The sequence below is a fragment of the Schistocerca nitens genome, chromosome 5, assembly GCF_023898315.1.
Source record: "Schistocerca nitens isolate TAMUIC-IGC-003100 chromosome 5, iqSchNite1.1, whole genome shotgun sequence".
Lineage (NCBI taxonomy): Eukaryota > Metazoa > Arthropoda > Insecta > Orthoptera > Acrididae > Schistocerca > Schistocerca nitens.
Genome location: NC_064618.1, coordinates 511967611 through 511986020, shown reverse-complemented (window position 1 = coordinate 511986020; position 18410 = coordinate 511967611). Strand labels below are relative to the sequence as shown.

General features: G+C 37.9%; 1 protein-coding gene across 1 annotated transcript in view; it reads right to left on the bottom strand.

The window, feature by feature from the left end:
- Positions 1–2262: 2262 nt before the first annotated feature.
- Positions 2263–18410, bottom strand: part of LOC126259283 (kynurenine 3-monooxygenase-like) — a 203329-nt gene continuing 187181 nt past the window's right edge. The window contains exons 9-11 of the mRNA XM_049955930.1: positions 17740–17880; positions 17482–17643; positions 2263–2686 (exon numbers count right to left, since the gene is read on the bottom strand). Of these exons, the coding sequence (XP_049811887.1) occupies positions 2561–2686; positions 17482–17643; positions 17740–17880 (429 nt within the window). The 3' untranslated portion in view covers positions 2263–2560. The remainder of the gene's footprint in view (positions 2687–17481; positions 17644–17739; positions 17881–18410) is intronic.

Below are 18410 nucleotides of genomic sequence, written 5' to 3'. Positions count from 1 at the left end.
AGGTAAGCAGATTCAGAAGGTTGTAGGTTGCAGTAGGTACTGGGAGATGAAGAAGCTTGCACAGGATAGAGTAGCATGGAGAGCTGCATCAAACCAGTCTCAGGACTGAAGACCACAACAACAACAACAACATCGGGAAAATGGAAAAACATCATTTGCTAAACCACAATAGTGTGTGTTGAGTGATCATGACAGGCAATTATTCAAGAGGACTGTGATAAAATATAAGAGGCCAACAGCTGCAAATGTAACCGCATAACTAAATGTTGCACTTGCAAATCCTGCTGGCACCCAAACACAAAGGGAACTCCATAAGCAGGGAACTGTAGGGTGAGCTTGAATTTCAAAACCACTCATCAGAGATGCAAATGTTCATCACATGAAAACATGGTACCAAAGCTGTAAAACCAGGAGTTTGAAACTATAGAAGAAAATCATCTGGTCAGATGGTTGAGCTTACATTTCAAGAGTGAAACATGATGGTTTTCGGTGTTGATTTTGGCAACCATATCACGGTATTCCATGGACACTCTGCAATGTCGCATCACTACCAAGGGTTATGTGACCATTTTGGCTGATCAGGCCCATCCCATGACACGTTTGTTCCCCAATGGTAATGCTAAGTACCTTGATGACAGGGCCCCTTTTCATGTAGTCTAGTTTTGAGACCATGATGATGAATTGTAGAATCTTCCTTGGCTGCTGCAGTCACCAGATTCAATATTGTTGAGCCCTTGTGGTCTACTTTGGAGAGAAGGGCACATGATCATTATCCAGCTCCTTCATCATTACTGAACTTGCCACTATTTTGCAGGAAGAATGGTATAAGATTATATTGAAAACCATACAGTACCTGTATTTATCCGTAATGTGTTATATTTTTGGTGTTTCCATATTTTTGTCCACCCTTGCTTATTATATTTTATTACTGTCAGTGATTTACCATAGAGTAAAAGCATGCTTGTTTCTGATACAGAGGATGAATAGATTGGGGTTTGTTAATCACATCCATACGTGGTGGTTTTCTATATATTTGAAATGCATGTCTGTTGTTTTTGGTTTGAAATGGTCAAATTTTAAAAAAAAAAAGTTTTATCTTTCTGTTTATTTTAGAATCTGTTGTGAATGTGATTTTGGAATGCATACTGTTCAACTTTCTAGCTGACTGTCCATCTGATTAGTTGGGTGGTAACATGTTTGCCTACCATACTGTGGGTCCGGGTTCGATTCTCGGCCAGGTTGGAGATTTTTCTCAACTTGTGTACAGGGTGTTGTGTTGTCCTCATCATCATTTCATCATCACCGACGTGCAAATCGCCCAATGTGGCGTCACCTGAAATAAGACTTGCAATCCGGCAGCCGAGCTTCCCCAAACAGGGCCTCCCAGCCATCAGTGCCACACGATCATTTCACTTTTTCTAGCCAACTTATGTATTTGCATTCTTTTCCATCTGTGCTGAATAACTGAGTCATCAATGTCTCTTTTATCTATACTGTATTGGTAATAATGTCTGAAGGAACCTTCAAAAAAGTCTTTTCTAACTGGTTAATATAAATATTTGCTATGCTTCTCCCAGCTAGAAGAGGAGTGGAAGTGAGCTACAGCAGAAAGCCACCCTTGTCATCTGGTCCATATTGTCTCTTTTGATGGACAGTAATGAAAACTTTTAGTAGCTTGAAGTGTAATGCCATCAACCCTTTGACATATGTGCCATAAGAATTACTCCTTTGTTCCTTTTATTGTAAAGATTTTACTCTGTTTTGAATATGGTTTTACTGCTTTAACAATCTGTAGCCTATTTTTATATTTTATGAATAACTGATAGAAATATTATTGTAAATTTGTCATATTTTATGGTCTTCATAAGTAAAGGTTGTCTCACTCAGGATGCATGCATCTAGGATGAAGAGTAGGGAAATAAAAGTATACGTAGTTGTTTCTATAATTCCCTCATTTCTTGGTACTATGTTTAGTATGACAACACATGAATATTTGTTCACCCAGTGCCATCCATGGTTATGACCTATGTGTATTTTAATATAACTTTACTTAACTCGTAAGTAGAGCTAGTGAAAATATTTTTACTTGTTTTAAGCTTTTCATTTTTCCTTTTTTAGCATCAGAACATTGCCATCGTGGGATGAATACAATTACGTTTGTGTCATTAAATGTGATTGTGTCAAAAATAAACAAAGCCACCATCTTCTTAAACAGAATGTCTTTTTTTCCAAAATCTTTATTACTTTAGAAATGATATTTTTGGTGAATTGATTTATTACAGTAATAACAATGTATTTACCTCAAATTTAACAAAAAGCATCAAACATATACAATATTAAGAAAATGTTGCTATAAATACACACTGTATAAATGAGCAGCATCTGAGCTTTTTGTGTTGGGAATGTGTTGTGCATGAACAATAGTATCATGTCAGTGAATCACTTGCGGTGATATATGAGGCAGTGTAAATAATATATTATCACAGACTTGACTTTGTTGAATTTGGCAGTGTTTGTTGGCCAGTGCAAGATTTATGCCTGGAAATCTGATATTATTGTGTCATAATTCTGGTACAATAAAAAGTTTACATGGTGTTTCAATAATAGCATGAATAAAAAAGAATATAAATAATACTACCACTAACAGCATTATCATGCCAAAAACCCCGAGAACAGCACGTATTGCCTGGAATGAAAACAAAAATTGATTAGTACAGATTAGTGTATTATACCATTTCCTGGAATAAAAGATTAGACAAGTATATTAATGCAAGTGAAGACTACTTTGAAGGGGACTGAAGTTTTGTGCTTAAAACGTGAATAAATAAGTTAAAAAAATTAATTTGGTTTCTTTTGTGTATCCCCTGTGTAAGGAGTGTAAAGCCCAGGTTATGATATGGAAGCAGAGAATGAAACCAGTGCTCCAAATGCTACGGCACTGAACTCTGAAAACGAGAAAATATGGCATGAAAATCCATACCTGCAAACAACAAATTTTTGTGACTACAAAATAATACAGGGTTATTCAAAATGGTATAAACACTTTCAAGTGATAGTAAGACATGTTTGCATTGAGATTAAGTACTTCATGATTACACAGGCCATTAAAATGGCTGACGATCTTATGAACCGTGACACAGGGTACCAGCTAAGCAGAGCCTGGGATCCGGCTCTGGAATTGTTAAAGGAGCAACGGGGCCAGCTGCAACACTGCACAAACAGAAGAACCAGAGACATGGAGATGGAAAACGAGCCCCTGACGGACTGCCAGGAGCACCAGACCGAAGATGGAACACCCAGAAGTGGGACTGGTGGGCGCGGACCGCAGAGGGAACATCCAGAGCCGCAGTGGACGAAAAATGGAGCGGCAACGCTCCAACAGGTCGTGGTGAGCGGGCGCGGACCGCAGGGGGAACGCTTGATACCCCAGACAGTAGATGAAACCCCCAGGAGCGGGTTTGGTGGGCGCAGACCGCAGAGGGAACACCTAGAACCGCAGCGGACAGAAAACGGAGCAGCAACGCTCCAGCAGGTCGCAGGGAATGGGCGCGGACCACAGAGGAAGCGCCTGCAGCCGTTGGTGGAGGGGGAAGGCCATAGGCATAAATACTGGACCAGGCCCACTCGAGGAGCAGTCTCAGGTTGCACCTGATGAAGGTTACGAGCTACGTGACCGAAATATCATGCAAGTACAACGCTGATATCCGGCAGAACACCCAACAACCCAAGATGTCAAGAAAGACACTGTTTACACACTTCCACTTTCCCACAACAGAGCTGACTTATGAGGATGTATCAGGACAGCTGTGGCTGATTCTGATATGGACACTAGGGTGAATGTGAGCAGTAATGGACTGTAGACTGGATGTGTGCCATGAAAGTTCTGGTTTACGCACTGGACATTTGTGAACATGGCACAAAGAACTTCTTCAGTCATTGTTTCCCTAAATATAAACATACAGTACCTAACCTCAATACAAACATTTTTTACAATCAGTTGAATGTGTCTTGATCTTTTTGAGTAACTCTGTATGCTGGAGAAATCACAATAAAAAACTAAGATTAACTTCTCATAGCTAGGGTTTACAGTCATGTAAAATTGTGTGAATATGTATTGTGGTCACCTTTTAGCTGCAAAACTATTTATTTGTAAAACCCAATATTACAATTTGACTTTGTGGCTATTATGAAGGGAAACAATTGTGCTTTAGCTCATGTCAAAATCTAAAAATCATCTCATGTGACACAGAAGCTGCTTTCATCATAATGTGTTACTGATTACCATGTATTTTGTGTATTGCACTTTTTGAATTGCAGTGTAAATATGTTGCTCACATTCTGGCCAATTTTTGCTTCATCCATAATATTGGGTTGAGTTAATAACTCCATACTTGTTTTGTTTTATGTGAAACAGAAGCTGGTTTAATCACATGTTGTTCTGTGAACTCATATACATTTTAAAAATCTCTGTGTTAACTGCTCAGTTTAATTGTGTTATAAGTATATTGCTCATATTCCACTTTATTTTTGTTCAATCAATTTTTCATGCATTCTTGTATTTAATGGACAAATTCATATTAACACCTTTTTATGGAAATGGTATTCAACTTTATTAAATCTTGTCATGGAATGAGTATGTAATTCAGCATTGAATAGTGTTGGTTTTTGCACTGAGTACTGGTATGCTTTGTAGTCTTAGTGACAGAGTATGTAGCTGTTGTACCAGATACCATCAGGCAGCAAAATATTCTAAATTGAAGTGGTTATTTGTATATGGGATTGTATGTTAAACTGGGAACATACTTCTGCTGTACTGAATGAAACTGAATTTAGTGAACACCAGTTGTATAGAATTTACTAGTAGGCCTACATCCAGTGCTGAAAGCATGCTTTTAAATTTTCAGTTGAGTGGGAGGATGATTTTAGTACATTGATTTCTGCTGAAATGTGTGATTTGTAGTATCACTATGACTACAGAGCATACTCAGTGACAAAAAGCAACACCATTTAAAGGAGAATTACATACTCATTATGTGTCAAGATGTAATAAAGTTGAATACCAGTTCTGCCACAATCTGCTAACATGGAGTTGTCCATTAACTGAGAGGAATAATAAAAAATTGATGTGAACAAAAATAAAAAATAAAACACAAACAACACACTTACAATACATTTAAAACAAGCAATTTCGTAAGCAGGAACAAAAATACCTGAGTCCACAGGACACCATATGATCAAACCAACTGCTGTTCTATATGAAATAAAAACAAATATGCAACCATTTACACCATTCAGTATAATGGATGTGAGGAAAAACATTTACATTTCAATTCAAAGAGCACAATATCCAGAAGAAGTCATAATCAGGAGCACAATCTGATGAGACCAGCTTCTGTTAATTGTTGCTGCTGTTGTTGTGGTCTTCAGTCCAGAGACTGATTTAATGCAGGTCTCCATGCTACTCTATCCTGTACAAGCTTCTTCATCTCCAAGTACCTACTGCAACCTACATCCTTCCTAATCTGCTTAGTGTATTCATCTCTTGGTCTCCCTCTATTATTCTTACCCCCCACACTGCCCTCCAATACTAAATTGGTGGTCCCTTGTTGCCTCAGAACATGTCCTACCAACCGATCCCTTCTTCTAGTCAAGTTGTGCCACAAACTTCTCTTCTCCTCAATCCTATTCAATACCTCCTCATTAGTTATGTGATCTACCCATCTAATCTTCAGCATTCTTCTGTAGCACTACATTTCGAAAGCTTCTATTCTCTTCTTGTCCAAACTAGTTATTGTCCATGTTTCACTTCCATATGTGGCTACACTCTTTACAAATACTTTCAGAAAATACTTCCTGACACTTAAACCTATACTCAAAGTTAACAAATTTCTCTTCTTAAGAAACACCTTCCTTGCCATTGCCAGTCTACTTTTTATATTCTCTCTGCTTCGATGATCATCAGTTATTTTGCTCCCCAAATAGCAAAACTCATCTACTACTTTAAGTGTGTCATTTTCTAACCTAATTCCCTCAGTATCACCTGATTTAATTCGACTTCATTCTATTATCCTCATTTTGCTTTTGTTGGTGTTCTTATATCCTCCTTTGAAGACGCTGTCCAGTCCGTTCAACTGCTCTTTGCTGTCTATGACAGAATTACATTGTCATTGGCAAACCTCAAAGTTTTTATGAAAGAAAAATAAATATGGAAGACTTTAAATCATCCAGTAAGAAAACAAGATGATGAAGGATTGGTAAATCTGCAGCACTCAAAGCAGTGTGGCAGCAAACTAAGGTCATGTTACCAGAAGTCCTTGTATGAATTTCACCCCCTAAGCTACACTATTGATGCGGCTTAATTCAACTAACTCCACACTTGCCAGTACTTCCCCCCCTCTCACTGTTAACAAGCAGAAGCACTCTGTGTAAATAGCCAAAGATGAGACTGCAGCCAACAGTAACTCTTAATCTGCAACACCCCCCATTGCACCAAGACTGCTAAAACTATTGGATATGGGTGACTTGTTTATATAATTATGCAATTAGTTTGTGTTTGTAGTGCTACAAACTGGAGGAACAAAGGAAGAACTCAGTGGATGCTGATAACTGATGTCAAGTGATTTTAAATCTGAAGTCTTCTAAGATGTTTGTAGAATGGTGCTGGACATCTAGAGTCATCAGAAAGTGTTTTGGGACTAACTCTGAGTAAGCTTTCCATTAAAATAGTTTTCTGATCCTACATGCATAAATGCAGTTACATAGAACTTTGAGAGTTAAACATTTCGGAAGAGACACTAGGCTTGAGTACATAAAAGAGTTCATAATATTGAACCACACTAGAAACTTTATCACAAAAATGTCAAGAGGCAATTGGAAGACTTTTTTTGTATTTCTACACCAGCTATAATGATTGCACCAATACCTTAACCACAATTTAAAAGCAAATAGTTCAATGTTATTGCTGTCCACCACCAATAGGAGCCTACAACAAACTATACAATAGCCAAAGACATTGGGGTCATGAGTTTCAAATGATGCTATGCTGTAATAAGAAAATTTATTTTGAATGTGGTTTGGTAGGTGAAACTAATGTGAAAACACAACAAAGTAGTAATAATAAAGTTATAACTCATGTTTTTATCACTCCAGATGATTAAACTCTTTTTTATCAGTGCTGCAAACTCTAAATCCTCACATCCTCATAAGAAGAGCTTGACACCTGTGCTGAAACCCAATTCACATTCTGCTTACCAACATGCAATTGGAGAAAAGTGGAAGTATGTGATGAAATTAAATCAACAGCAAATTAAATGGCTCCAGATTAGTGATTAAAGATACATGGACTTGATATCATTACTTTTCTGTGCATATATAAACTAGATGTTTATTAGTGGTGTTCTTCTGGAGTGCCTAATTAAGACAGTAGTCATTCCATTTTACAGAAATGGTTATAAATCTTGCACTAAAAATTATTGTTCAATTTTTATGGTACCTGTTTTCTCCAAAATAATCAAATATAGTACACAAAACCAAATTTGCACACATTTCTCAAAACACAATGTACTGGCTAATCAACAGTATTGTTTTCAGTTGCAGTTATCAACAGTTAAAGCCATTGAAAATTTCTTTTGTGCAGCACTCTTTTGAATTCAAACTGTTTGCTGGAGCCACACAAGTGGACATGAGCAAGGCATTTGACTTTGTAGACCACAGAATAATACTGGAGAAACTATGGTGTTATGGCGTTAGGGATCTGAAACTCACTCTCATTAAATACTATCTCAGTAACAGGAAACAAATTGTAATCTGCAATTATTAAAAATCATCGTTTCTGAGTGTCACTAGAGGTGTACACCAAAGATCAGTGCTTGGACCAATACTGTTTATAATATTAATAAATCACCTGTGCAGCAACATGCAGTGTTGATCTCGAGTCACATAGACTACAGATCTCAAAAGCTTTCCCCAAAAATTACACACATCATTTTCTTAAAAAGAGGTTAATAACTCCTATTGTGCCTTATTTCATTGCCAACTAAGATATGGATTTCTTCGATGGGGTAATTCTCCAGGAGCCAGGAAAATTTTTATTTGGCAGAAGAAAGCCATAGGAGCATCTCTGAAATTACAAAAAGTAACGTCCATGGAGACTAAAGAATTACTGATAAAGACAGTCCCATCTCTTTTTAGATGCAGTTGCCTTTGGTACTTAAGAAAATCCTTAGGCAGTTGGTTCATAATCATAATAATCAACAAACATTAAAGACAGACTTACCTTCTACTTGACTTTTAAAAAATGCATATATGAAAAAGGCTAAGACTTTTCAGCACATTGCTTGTGCAGGTGCATGCTGCTTTTCTTATTTCACTCAAAAATGGCTGAAGGGGAACATGTTTTATCCTCTTGACGCTTTCAAGATGAGCCCTGAGCCTCACTCAGGCTATAACCCATAACTATAGATGCCATATCTCCTGAACTATGAAATGTGTGTCGTACAGTGCTATAATTTTGTGGGTACATTCAGTATTATATGTGGATACTGTCTGCAAAATGTATTGTGGGTAGAATTTCTACTAAATAAGTAATAAATTGAAATGCATGCTGGTGATACTCAGGCTTCATCTCGGAAATGTTAAAGAATTTTAAAACTGTTAAAAAACTGACCTGCTTTACTAAATAATTTGTTTGTAACTTCTTTTTATGCATTTTATCCCTTCTGGTATTTGTCTTATGTATATAATGAATATACAAGTAACTAAATAATGTTAGCAAATTTCTTACTATTAACCACACTGGGAAATTTTTGTGTGCAATATATTCTTTTACTGTGGAACCTCAATAAGCAACTTAACAATGCTTAGAGCCATATCTAACTATCAACCATGTGGAGAAATCTTTGTATATAACCTATGTTGTTTTATTGTGTATCTACTTACATTACATGTACTTCAGTTATGTGTAGTGTGGTGGCATAGTGTACATAAGTTTGTTTCCTAATATGTCAGTAATACTTTATAGGACCTCTTGTACATTACTCATGATGGCATCAATTGCATGCAAATACTTAAAGATGGACGACTGAATAAATAAATATACTTGCCAGAAACTACAGTAGAATTGATGATTCTCAACTGTTGTGACTTGAAAATCTTACATCATTATCTTTAAATAAGAATGATTGCAGGAGATATAATACACCAACATCCTCTTTGCATTTGAAGAATATAGGGCAAATCTTCAAAGATTAAATAAACTTAATTATGGGAAGATTGAAGGAAGAGTTGTGTTGAAAACTAATTTAAAAGCAAGGAAAAGTACATTTGTTTATTAAGTGACAAAGAATTCGAGCAATAACTGATTTGAAATTAGTGTGTTATTGTTGACACTTTTTATTCATGTATGATGAATAAATGTTTTGAATAACTATTTTTATTTGTTATTCAAGAATAATAATTTTTATCTGTTTTCATTGCTCATCATTCAGGTAAAATTTACACAATTCCAGTGGTAAGGAAAATGCAATGTTTATGTGCACACAGGAAATTTGCAGCTTATGTCCAAGTGTATGCAAGTGTCTGGCAGACCCGTGAGCTAATGTCTGTGGCTATATTGTCGTGCACTCACACTCACTTGCACACTTGCATGGTTGTTGACAAGAACTCACTCAGCTGTGTTATAAGACAAGGCAGCATTGGTCATCTTTGGCAACTTCTGCCATGGTAAGCAAAGTTTATTCATGCTATCCCTTGCACACCACAGCCACATGCATGCCACTTAGATCTGCCTGCTACCACTTAGCTCTATACATATTAACCAAGACTAAACTGAATAAACAGTTGTAAACTCATTCCACATCTTTTTGATATGAGAATCATTCAAATGATCCATGGAGCATGTAACTAACTAACTAGCTTATTTACTTATATACTTCAGTAGTCTGCTGATTTTTTAACAACAAGATGCTGACAGGACAACTGTATTCTTGGACAAACTTTGTGCATGAATCCGAGGGTATGAAAAAATTTTCCTTCGTTCCATTTACGGACTTAATGTACGACCAAAACTGCTTAGGATTTTCTGTCAAGTCAGTAGATAGAATATTACTTTCAAATTCATTGAAAGCTTCATGCAGGACTCTCCTTACACAAATTTTGGTGTTATTCAATTTTTATGTGTCTATGAGGCTTTGGCTACATTTAAATTTGAAGCTCTATTTGCTTTTGTAGCAGCTTTCTAATATGACTGTTGAACCACAGCAGGTCTTCTTTATCCCTCCCAACTTTTCTCTGCACATATTTATCTAAAGTGCGTTCCACAGTACTCTTGAACTTTCACATCGATACTAAACATTTTTAGTGTTGGAGATGAGATTTTCATGCTGACCACTCAGGTAATCTGAAATCTGTTTCCTATTGTCTTGCTAGGGAGGGAGACCTTCCTACCTTTCTTTGTAGTCCTATTCAAAGCCATATGCTTATGGCCTTACAGTCACTGATTCCATGTTCTACACTGAGTTCTCATCTATTTGTCACCAACAGATCTGAGCTGTTACCTTCGCAGTTCAGTTGCGTGATTAACTGTTCGAGGTGATTTTCAGGTAAGGCATTTAGAACACTTTCATTAGAGTTTCTTTCCCTACTAGCCACCCTAATCACTTGAGTCTCCCAGTCTGTAGGTGATAAGATGATATCTCCACCTAACACTACAACATGGCCAAGAATTTCTTGTAAAATATTCTCCAGATTCCCCCTAAATGTTCTGGCACTACTGCTCAAGAGACAAGTGGTTTATTAAGGCATTGACTGACCATGTTTGAATTACATTTAATAATCACTTTACATATTTGGAATCTGTGCTAATCTCACAAGATATTACCATATTTTGTGTCACTAGAAACATGCCTGCATTTTTCTGCAATATATATTCTACTCAGAATTTAGAATTTATGGCTGTTAATATCTGGTTCCAGCCAACTTTCTGTCCCAAGTATTATGGGGGCATTATTACCATTTATAAGTAAGACTAGTTCTGGGATACTTGCACAGATGCTCCTGCAGTTAACTAATTCTAGATTAACATTTTCTTTCTCTGATCCGTTATGAACAATGTTACTCTCTTTAATTAACAAGGATAGCATTCTTTCCTGTCTGAATTCAGAATATATATTATTGGGCCTGCAGACGGATTCCTCTATTCTAAAATGGCCAGATGTGCATATCAGACATACTCCACTGCCCTACTAACTGCTTCCTGCATGTAGTGCACACCTGATCTATTAAGGGGCTCCTACAATTCTCCATCCATTAGTGAAAGTCAACATATCTGCATCCAAGGTCATCACAGAATTGTCTGAGCCCCTGGTTGGAGCCTTTCACTCAGCTCCAAACCAGAGGATCATGACTAGTTTTGGGAATAATGCTGCAAAATGTTAGCTCTGCTTGTACCCTGCAAGCGAGGCTAACTGTCTTCACCAAAGCTGCCAGATGCCTGTAAGAATGTAGGATGGCCTCTGAACCCAGGCATCTGATGTAATTTGTGCTGACATGAGCCACAATTTGCAGCCAGATAGATCCAGTGTGCTCAATCGCTGCCGGCAGAGCTCTCTCCGTACGTCATGATGTGACCCTCTGCCAAGCAGACGTAGTGGATACTGTGAAACATAGCAAGCTGGAATTTAAGCTGCTGTGTCTCCTGCTCCCCAGAATATCTATTTTTTTCATTCTATATCTAATACAGCTGCACACATAATAGGTACTCTGTGCAGGAATGTGTAAAATTAATATTTATACAAAGTATCATTTAAGCATATAACTCAATTTCTTATATTTAGCTTCCTGATTACAATGATGCACTTACTTTAACTAGAAGTCTAAGATAATGGAATTTATCATGATGACATAGGTAATCAAATAACTGAAATGAGGGACATCTTACCCAAGATCATTCCCAACTCTCCTAAAGTGGTGTTCAGTTGCCAACCCAACCTCCACGACATCCTGGTCCATCCCTATGCCACTCCAAATCCCACCCAGATGCAAGACCTGCCCAATCCACCCAGCCAGCACGTCCTATTCCAGTCCTGTCACAGGCTTATCCTACCCCGTTACAGGCCGGGCCAACTGTGAAAGCAGCCATGTCATTACACCAGCTCCCCTACAATCATTGTACAGCTTTTACATTGGTGTGACTACCAACTAGCTGTCCACCAGGATAAATGGCCACTGCTAAACCATGGCCAAGAGCTAAGTAGACCACCATGTAGCACAACATGCAGCTGAACATAATGTGCTTGATTCAGCCTAGGCTATCTGGATCCTCCTCTCCACCATCAGCTTTTCTGAACTGCACAGATGCGAGTTACCCTTAAAACAATATCTCCTTTCCCAAAATTATCCCAACCTCAACCTACAGTAACCTGCTGTCCCCACACCTTCCACCCAGAATTTTCTAACCCCTCTGTCCTATCACCTCCTCCCTACATTTGTTCCATGACCTTCAGTGTTCACTGATCACTGCCAATGTACCCGCCCAACTTTCCTGTTCCCTGATCTTCTCATTTTCGACTACCCATTGTCCTCCTCCCCTCCCCCTACCTCTCTGTCCCACCACAGACTCCTGACACTGCACCTGGTGGCAGTCTTGTCAGGCCTCCATCTACACCACTTTTCTCTCCCCGCACCCATACCCTGCTCTCTCTTCTCTTCCCCCACTCCCTCCAGATTGCTGCTTTCATTCAGTGTGACAGTTACATTCTGGTCTGAGCTGCCAGAAGTGGTAGACATGTGGGCATGAGTTGTGCTTGCTTGTGTGAATGAATGTGTTTGTGTTTTTTCTTCTGAAGAAGGCTTTGGCTGAAAGCTAAATATGTAACAGTCTTCTCATTGTGTCTATCTGAAACTCAATATGTCATATTTATGGTAAGTAACAATCTATGTTTTTCCTTTTATAGTGGGCACATAAGTGCTGTATAATATATTAAAGCTATTTGGATGATACTATTAATTCTTCACTTGCAGAAGTTTTTGGGAGTAAAATGCAGAATATTTTTAAAACTAATTATGTACATGGTGTACAAATAAGTCATTCTTTGTCAGTCATGCACTATCTTGCACCCTGAAATGTAAGAAGGTCATCTACCATGGAACACATGATATTTTGCAAACAAACTGGGTTTCTTTAATGTCTCAATAATTTTTCTTGTCTTCGAAATGGAAATTTTTGTTATTTGCCAATAGCTTCTACTTCAAAATGTTTTTAGCTTGTAAATGGTTTTTGATAATACTTCTTCCTAATTTGACTTCACTTGCTGATGATTGGTATGTAGTAGATCAAAGATGTAACACACAGGCTATTTAATACATATTGACAAGATTTTTTAAAACTGAAATCTTTTTAAATCTGAATAGAACATACACTCCTAGGTCTATGATCATGATGCACCTTGAAATACATTTCAATTTTAGAAAAGCTTATTTTTTCAGAGTAATTTTTGCAGTTTCAGAACAAGACCATGTTGCATGTAAAGAGAATGCTATCAGTTCAAAATGAAGTAGGAGAATATATGAAACATCTATTATAGGGCTGGCAAGAGGTGAAAGACTGAAAAGCGTTCAAAGGTACAACTCTCTCCCCTACTAATTCTGTATCTTTCTTGGCTTTACTTTTGCTTCTGATTTTTTTCTTCGTTTTTGCAATATTTGTTTTCTTTGATTTTACTGTCTTTTGCCAGATCCATGCTTTCAATCTTACAATCTGTTTCTTTGGCCTGACTCTTTTGCTGCTTTCCAGGAAGAAAAATTACAGGAGGAAGATGGAGGATCCAGAGTATGAGAAAGAGATAAGAGTAGGTTCTAGTGGCTGAGTTTGGATAGAGTAGAAAAGTAGCACGGGGAGTCTGAGGATTTCCTGATTTACAGCCTGTACCATTGCTAGATTTCCAATTTGTTGGTCAAAAGTTTTGGTTCATAATTTTATGTTGCTGGAAAGTTCTCACTTGAACAAACAAAAAAAAAAATCTGGGGTTGGAAGGGAAAATCCAAATGGTATAGGTTAGCAAGTGGGTCCTACCCTCAGCAAAGGCAAGGCAGCTGTAAAAGAAGCCACTCTTTTACCAAATTCACTGTATTCAATCCTAATATGATCAGGAACAGATTATCCACCTGGGTGAGGGGCCACCTTCAAACCGTAGCAATTGGTCACCTACACCACATGGTACAGACATGATGTTCAACATGATATGGTAGACTTCAGTCTCTGCTTTACAGTCTACGCCACTGAATCCCCCCACGCACCCCCTCCCCCTCCCCTCCCCTCACACCCTCATCCCTACCCCACGTCCTCTTCAACACTTCTGAATGTTGCAGATACAAATGCTCTCTTTAACATATTCTTCATTCCCCAAGACCACTGCCCTAAGTCAGTGCTGCCCCTTGGTTCTTTCGCCCCACTGCCCCTCCTCCTCTCCTATTTACATCCCATAGTGTGATAAAAAAGCAAGAAAAAATTTTTTTTCGTAAATAACTCACCTTATCTGTCAACAAAGTCCCCTTTGAGGGATATAAACTTGATTAACTTGGTACACCATCAAAAAATAGGTCCTCTCAAACTCCTCAAAATTCTCATTGACTGCAACTATCAGTTCTCATTTGACAAAAATTTCTTCCCAGCAAGTCAAAGTTTTAAGTTATTGAACTGGAAGCAGTCACTTGGGGATACATCTGATGAACAGGGTGGATGAGGAACCGATTAATTGCCCAGTTCATACACTTTCCCATTGTTATCACTGATGTGTGGGATGGCGCATTATTGTGGTGAAAGACGACTTTTTTGTGTGCCACCCTTGTTCTGTTTTGGCTTTGGTGAGTAATAATGGATTGTTTCATCTACAGTCACAAATCGGGACAAAAAGTCTTGTGGAGTGTGATTAAACATCATCAGACATTGCTAGTTCAGACAATCCAAAAATGAAGCATAGTGGGGTGCAGTTGTGATTCTGCCTTTTTACAGGTCATCTATTAAGGATTAATCTTTGGGAATCCCAAAAAAAAGTGGGCATCACCTTAATGCTGACAAAATGGTCTTTGCCTTCTTCGGTGTAATTTTACTAGACTTTGTCCATTGTTTTGACTGCTGTTTTGGCTCTGGTGTGTAATAATGGGTTGTTTCATCTACAATCACAAATCGGGACAAAAAGTCTTGTGAAATGTGATTAAACATTACCAGACATTATGTTGAAATGTTGTGCCAGATGCTTTTCTTGGTTGCCTGTGAGCAGTCGTGGCACCCACCATGCACACAGCTTTTTCATAACCAATTCTCCATGCAGGATACTATGCACTTGCTCAGTTAAGATGCCTACAGTCTCAACAATCTCATAACTTTTATTCAGTAATCTTGCTTTACCATATAACGGATTTTGAAAATGGCCTCCTTGGTGTTGACCTCAACTGGAAAGCTGGAGCACACTTCAGTTCTTGTCCAGCCTTATTTAAAATCATTGATCCAAAAGTAAATGGTCTTCAATGATGGTGCAGAGTCTGCCTGAACTTTGTCCAATTTTGATTTGATTTGTGCAGTAGTCCAACTCTTCAAATTAAAATGTTTAATAACAGCACAAAACTCAGTTTTTTCCATTTTAAATTGCTGTAGACACACTGACCAATTCAGGCAGCTCTCAACATTGTTAAAATTCTTTATATGATCTTTGGAATAGTCAAGCTTACCAATCATGAAGGTCCAACAAAAATGATTCATTCTTTCATGGAAATTTACTAGACTTATCAAACCACCCTCACAGAACTTTTTCTTATCTTTTGTCTAGACCTTTGAGCTTTTGCCTGTAGTCTCCCTTATTCTTGTGTTCCACTATCTTTCCTGACGTCCTCCTGCCCTGTTCTTTCTCCTCCTTCACTACCTGCCCCTCCTCCTCAGTCCACGCGTTTCCATTTGCTTCCATTTAAAGTAAACAGTTTTCGCACTCCAGAATGAGATTTTCACTCTGCAGCGGAGTGTGCGTTGATGTGAAACTTCCTGGCAGATTAAAACTGTGTGCCAGACCGAGACTCGAATTTGGGACCTTTGCCGTTTGCGGGCAAGTGCTCTACCAACAGAGCTACCCAAGCACGAGTCACGCCCCATCCTCACATCTTCACTTCTGCCAATATCTCGTCTCCTACCTTCCAAACTTCATAGAAGCTCTCCTGTGAACCTTGCAGAACTAGCACTCCTGAAAGAAAGGATTTTGCGGAGACATGGCTTAGCCACAGCCTGGGGGATGTTTCTCCTGCAGGAGAGCTTCTGTGAAGTTTGGAAGGCAGGAGACGAGGTACTGGCAGAAGTAAAGCTGTGAGGATGGGGCGTGAGTCGTGCTTGGATAGCTCAGTTGGTGGAACACTTGCCCGCAAAAGGCAAAGGTCCTGAGTTCGAGTCTCAGTCCGGCACACAGTTTTAATCTGTCAGGAGGTTTCAGTTTTCACACTATTTTGTATCCTTGTCCACAGCTCAACTCCATTTCTCTTTGATAAGAATTGATCCATACTCTAATATGTATTATATTGCATGCTTGGTATTCATGCAGATAATGTCTCTTGTTGCAGACATAAACTACTGAATTCAGTCAGTTATATCACAAACACACAAATTTTCTTGATGTAATTGTTTCATAGTATCTTCCCTTGGTAAGATTTAGATTATAGCATTGCAAAGTTACACTGGAACCAGTCATGTGATTATATGAAGTGGGAAAGTCAAGAGAGATCAATTATAGATGAAGAAAGCTGCATGCTATTATGAAACTAGTATAAACTGCAAAAGTGCAATTTATTTAGGAGAGAGGCAGCTTATAAAAAGCTTGCAGGTTCCTGTTTGCAACACTGACTAAGTATATTGTTCCTGCATAAAGCTATAATAATAGCGGAGGCCAATTGTGCCCAATTTGGCATGTTCTGTAGGGGCATGTAGTCTGTTCAACTTGTGTACCAATACTGCATTATAAAGACAATATCTAATTATCTTAGGAAATGTTCTCATAAAATTTCGAGCATCAGTCATCATGCAGTATTTTAGTGTTGCAATTATCCTCTCTTCCATCCTTGAACATTGGTTCCACAGGGATGATGAAAATATTGGTGCAATCACTGTAAGTATAGGAACTTATTTTTAATTAATCACAAGGTGAAAAAATTAATAAGCAGTGAGACTGGAAAGAATGCTCCACAGTGGTCTCCATTGTGATTTGTAAAGTGTGCTTATAGGTTTAGTGAAGGAAGAGTTGATTATGGCAAGGTTAGAAATACATTTTGAGGCTTACACTTTCTTGTTTCCATTCACCTTTGAAGTTCATTTGAGAGAAAGTCTGTAACAATGTTTCCAAATGTTCCACAGGTGCTTTTTTTGCTCTGTAAAAGTGTCTAGATTTTCACTTTACTTCATTTGCATTAATTAGACACCGTTTTTTAACTATTGTATTTTTAATCTATTACCTTATCCTGCCAATACTTGTTCTTCAGGCACCAGGAGTATCCTTCACTAGTAAATGTAACTGATATGTACAGTGGAATCCATAGTTTGGGTATTATTTGGTAGAGTGCATTGTCAAATTTCTTCCTCAATAAGAATGATTTGTGGTTCATTAGATCTCGCATCTGAAATAATGGAATAAAAGAAATTCACTTTCACTTTAGTCATATGTGTTTACTGAAATTGACCAAAGCTGGATATTTTATACAAGGGTGACTTACTTCATAGTAATTGTACATTGCTAGATCACAGATTGCTTCTGCATCTTTGTTTCTTATCTCTGAATATTTAGGAAGAACTTTAGAGAAATCTTCATTGTACTGTTGCATCAAGTTGTCCAGTATTAAGCAATCTTCAAAACCCTGAAAAATGTAACGATTTAAAATCAGTGTATGTAACAGAACAAAGTATAGTGTGCCTTAAACCAAACCAGAAATAATCCATGCAGTTAAAATTAATGACAAGAACTCAGTGACTATGAAGCAAGTGACTGCCCAGACCATAGGAAATTTATCACCATACTCTGCAAACCATGACAGAATAGCACTAGTTGTGTGTTTTTCCAGATTGTTTTCTCGAAAAACTGCAGTATTGTTGAAGAACATAAGCACTGTACAATGCTTGTGGCCTGAAAGTATCTGGAAATTTGTTGCATATGTATAATTAACAAAACAATAATGCCCTTACAATCAGTGCCCTACCTTATAGAGAGCTAAATTAAGGAAGGAAATGCATATGCTTGTCGGAGGAATCATGTATCATATTCTGAAATTATACAAGAAAACCACAGAACAATTTCTGAGGATGGCTGAATTGGGATTTCTAATGGACTAAATTTACGCTTATATATCCATGTTTTATCCATTGGGCTACTCTAGGTTAATCTTCACAG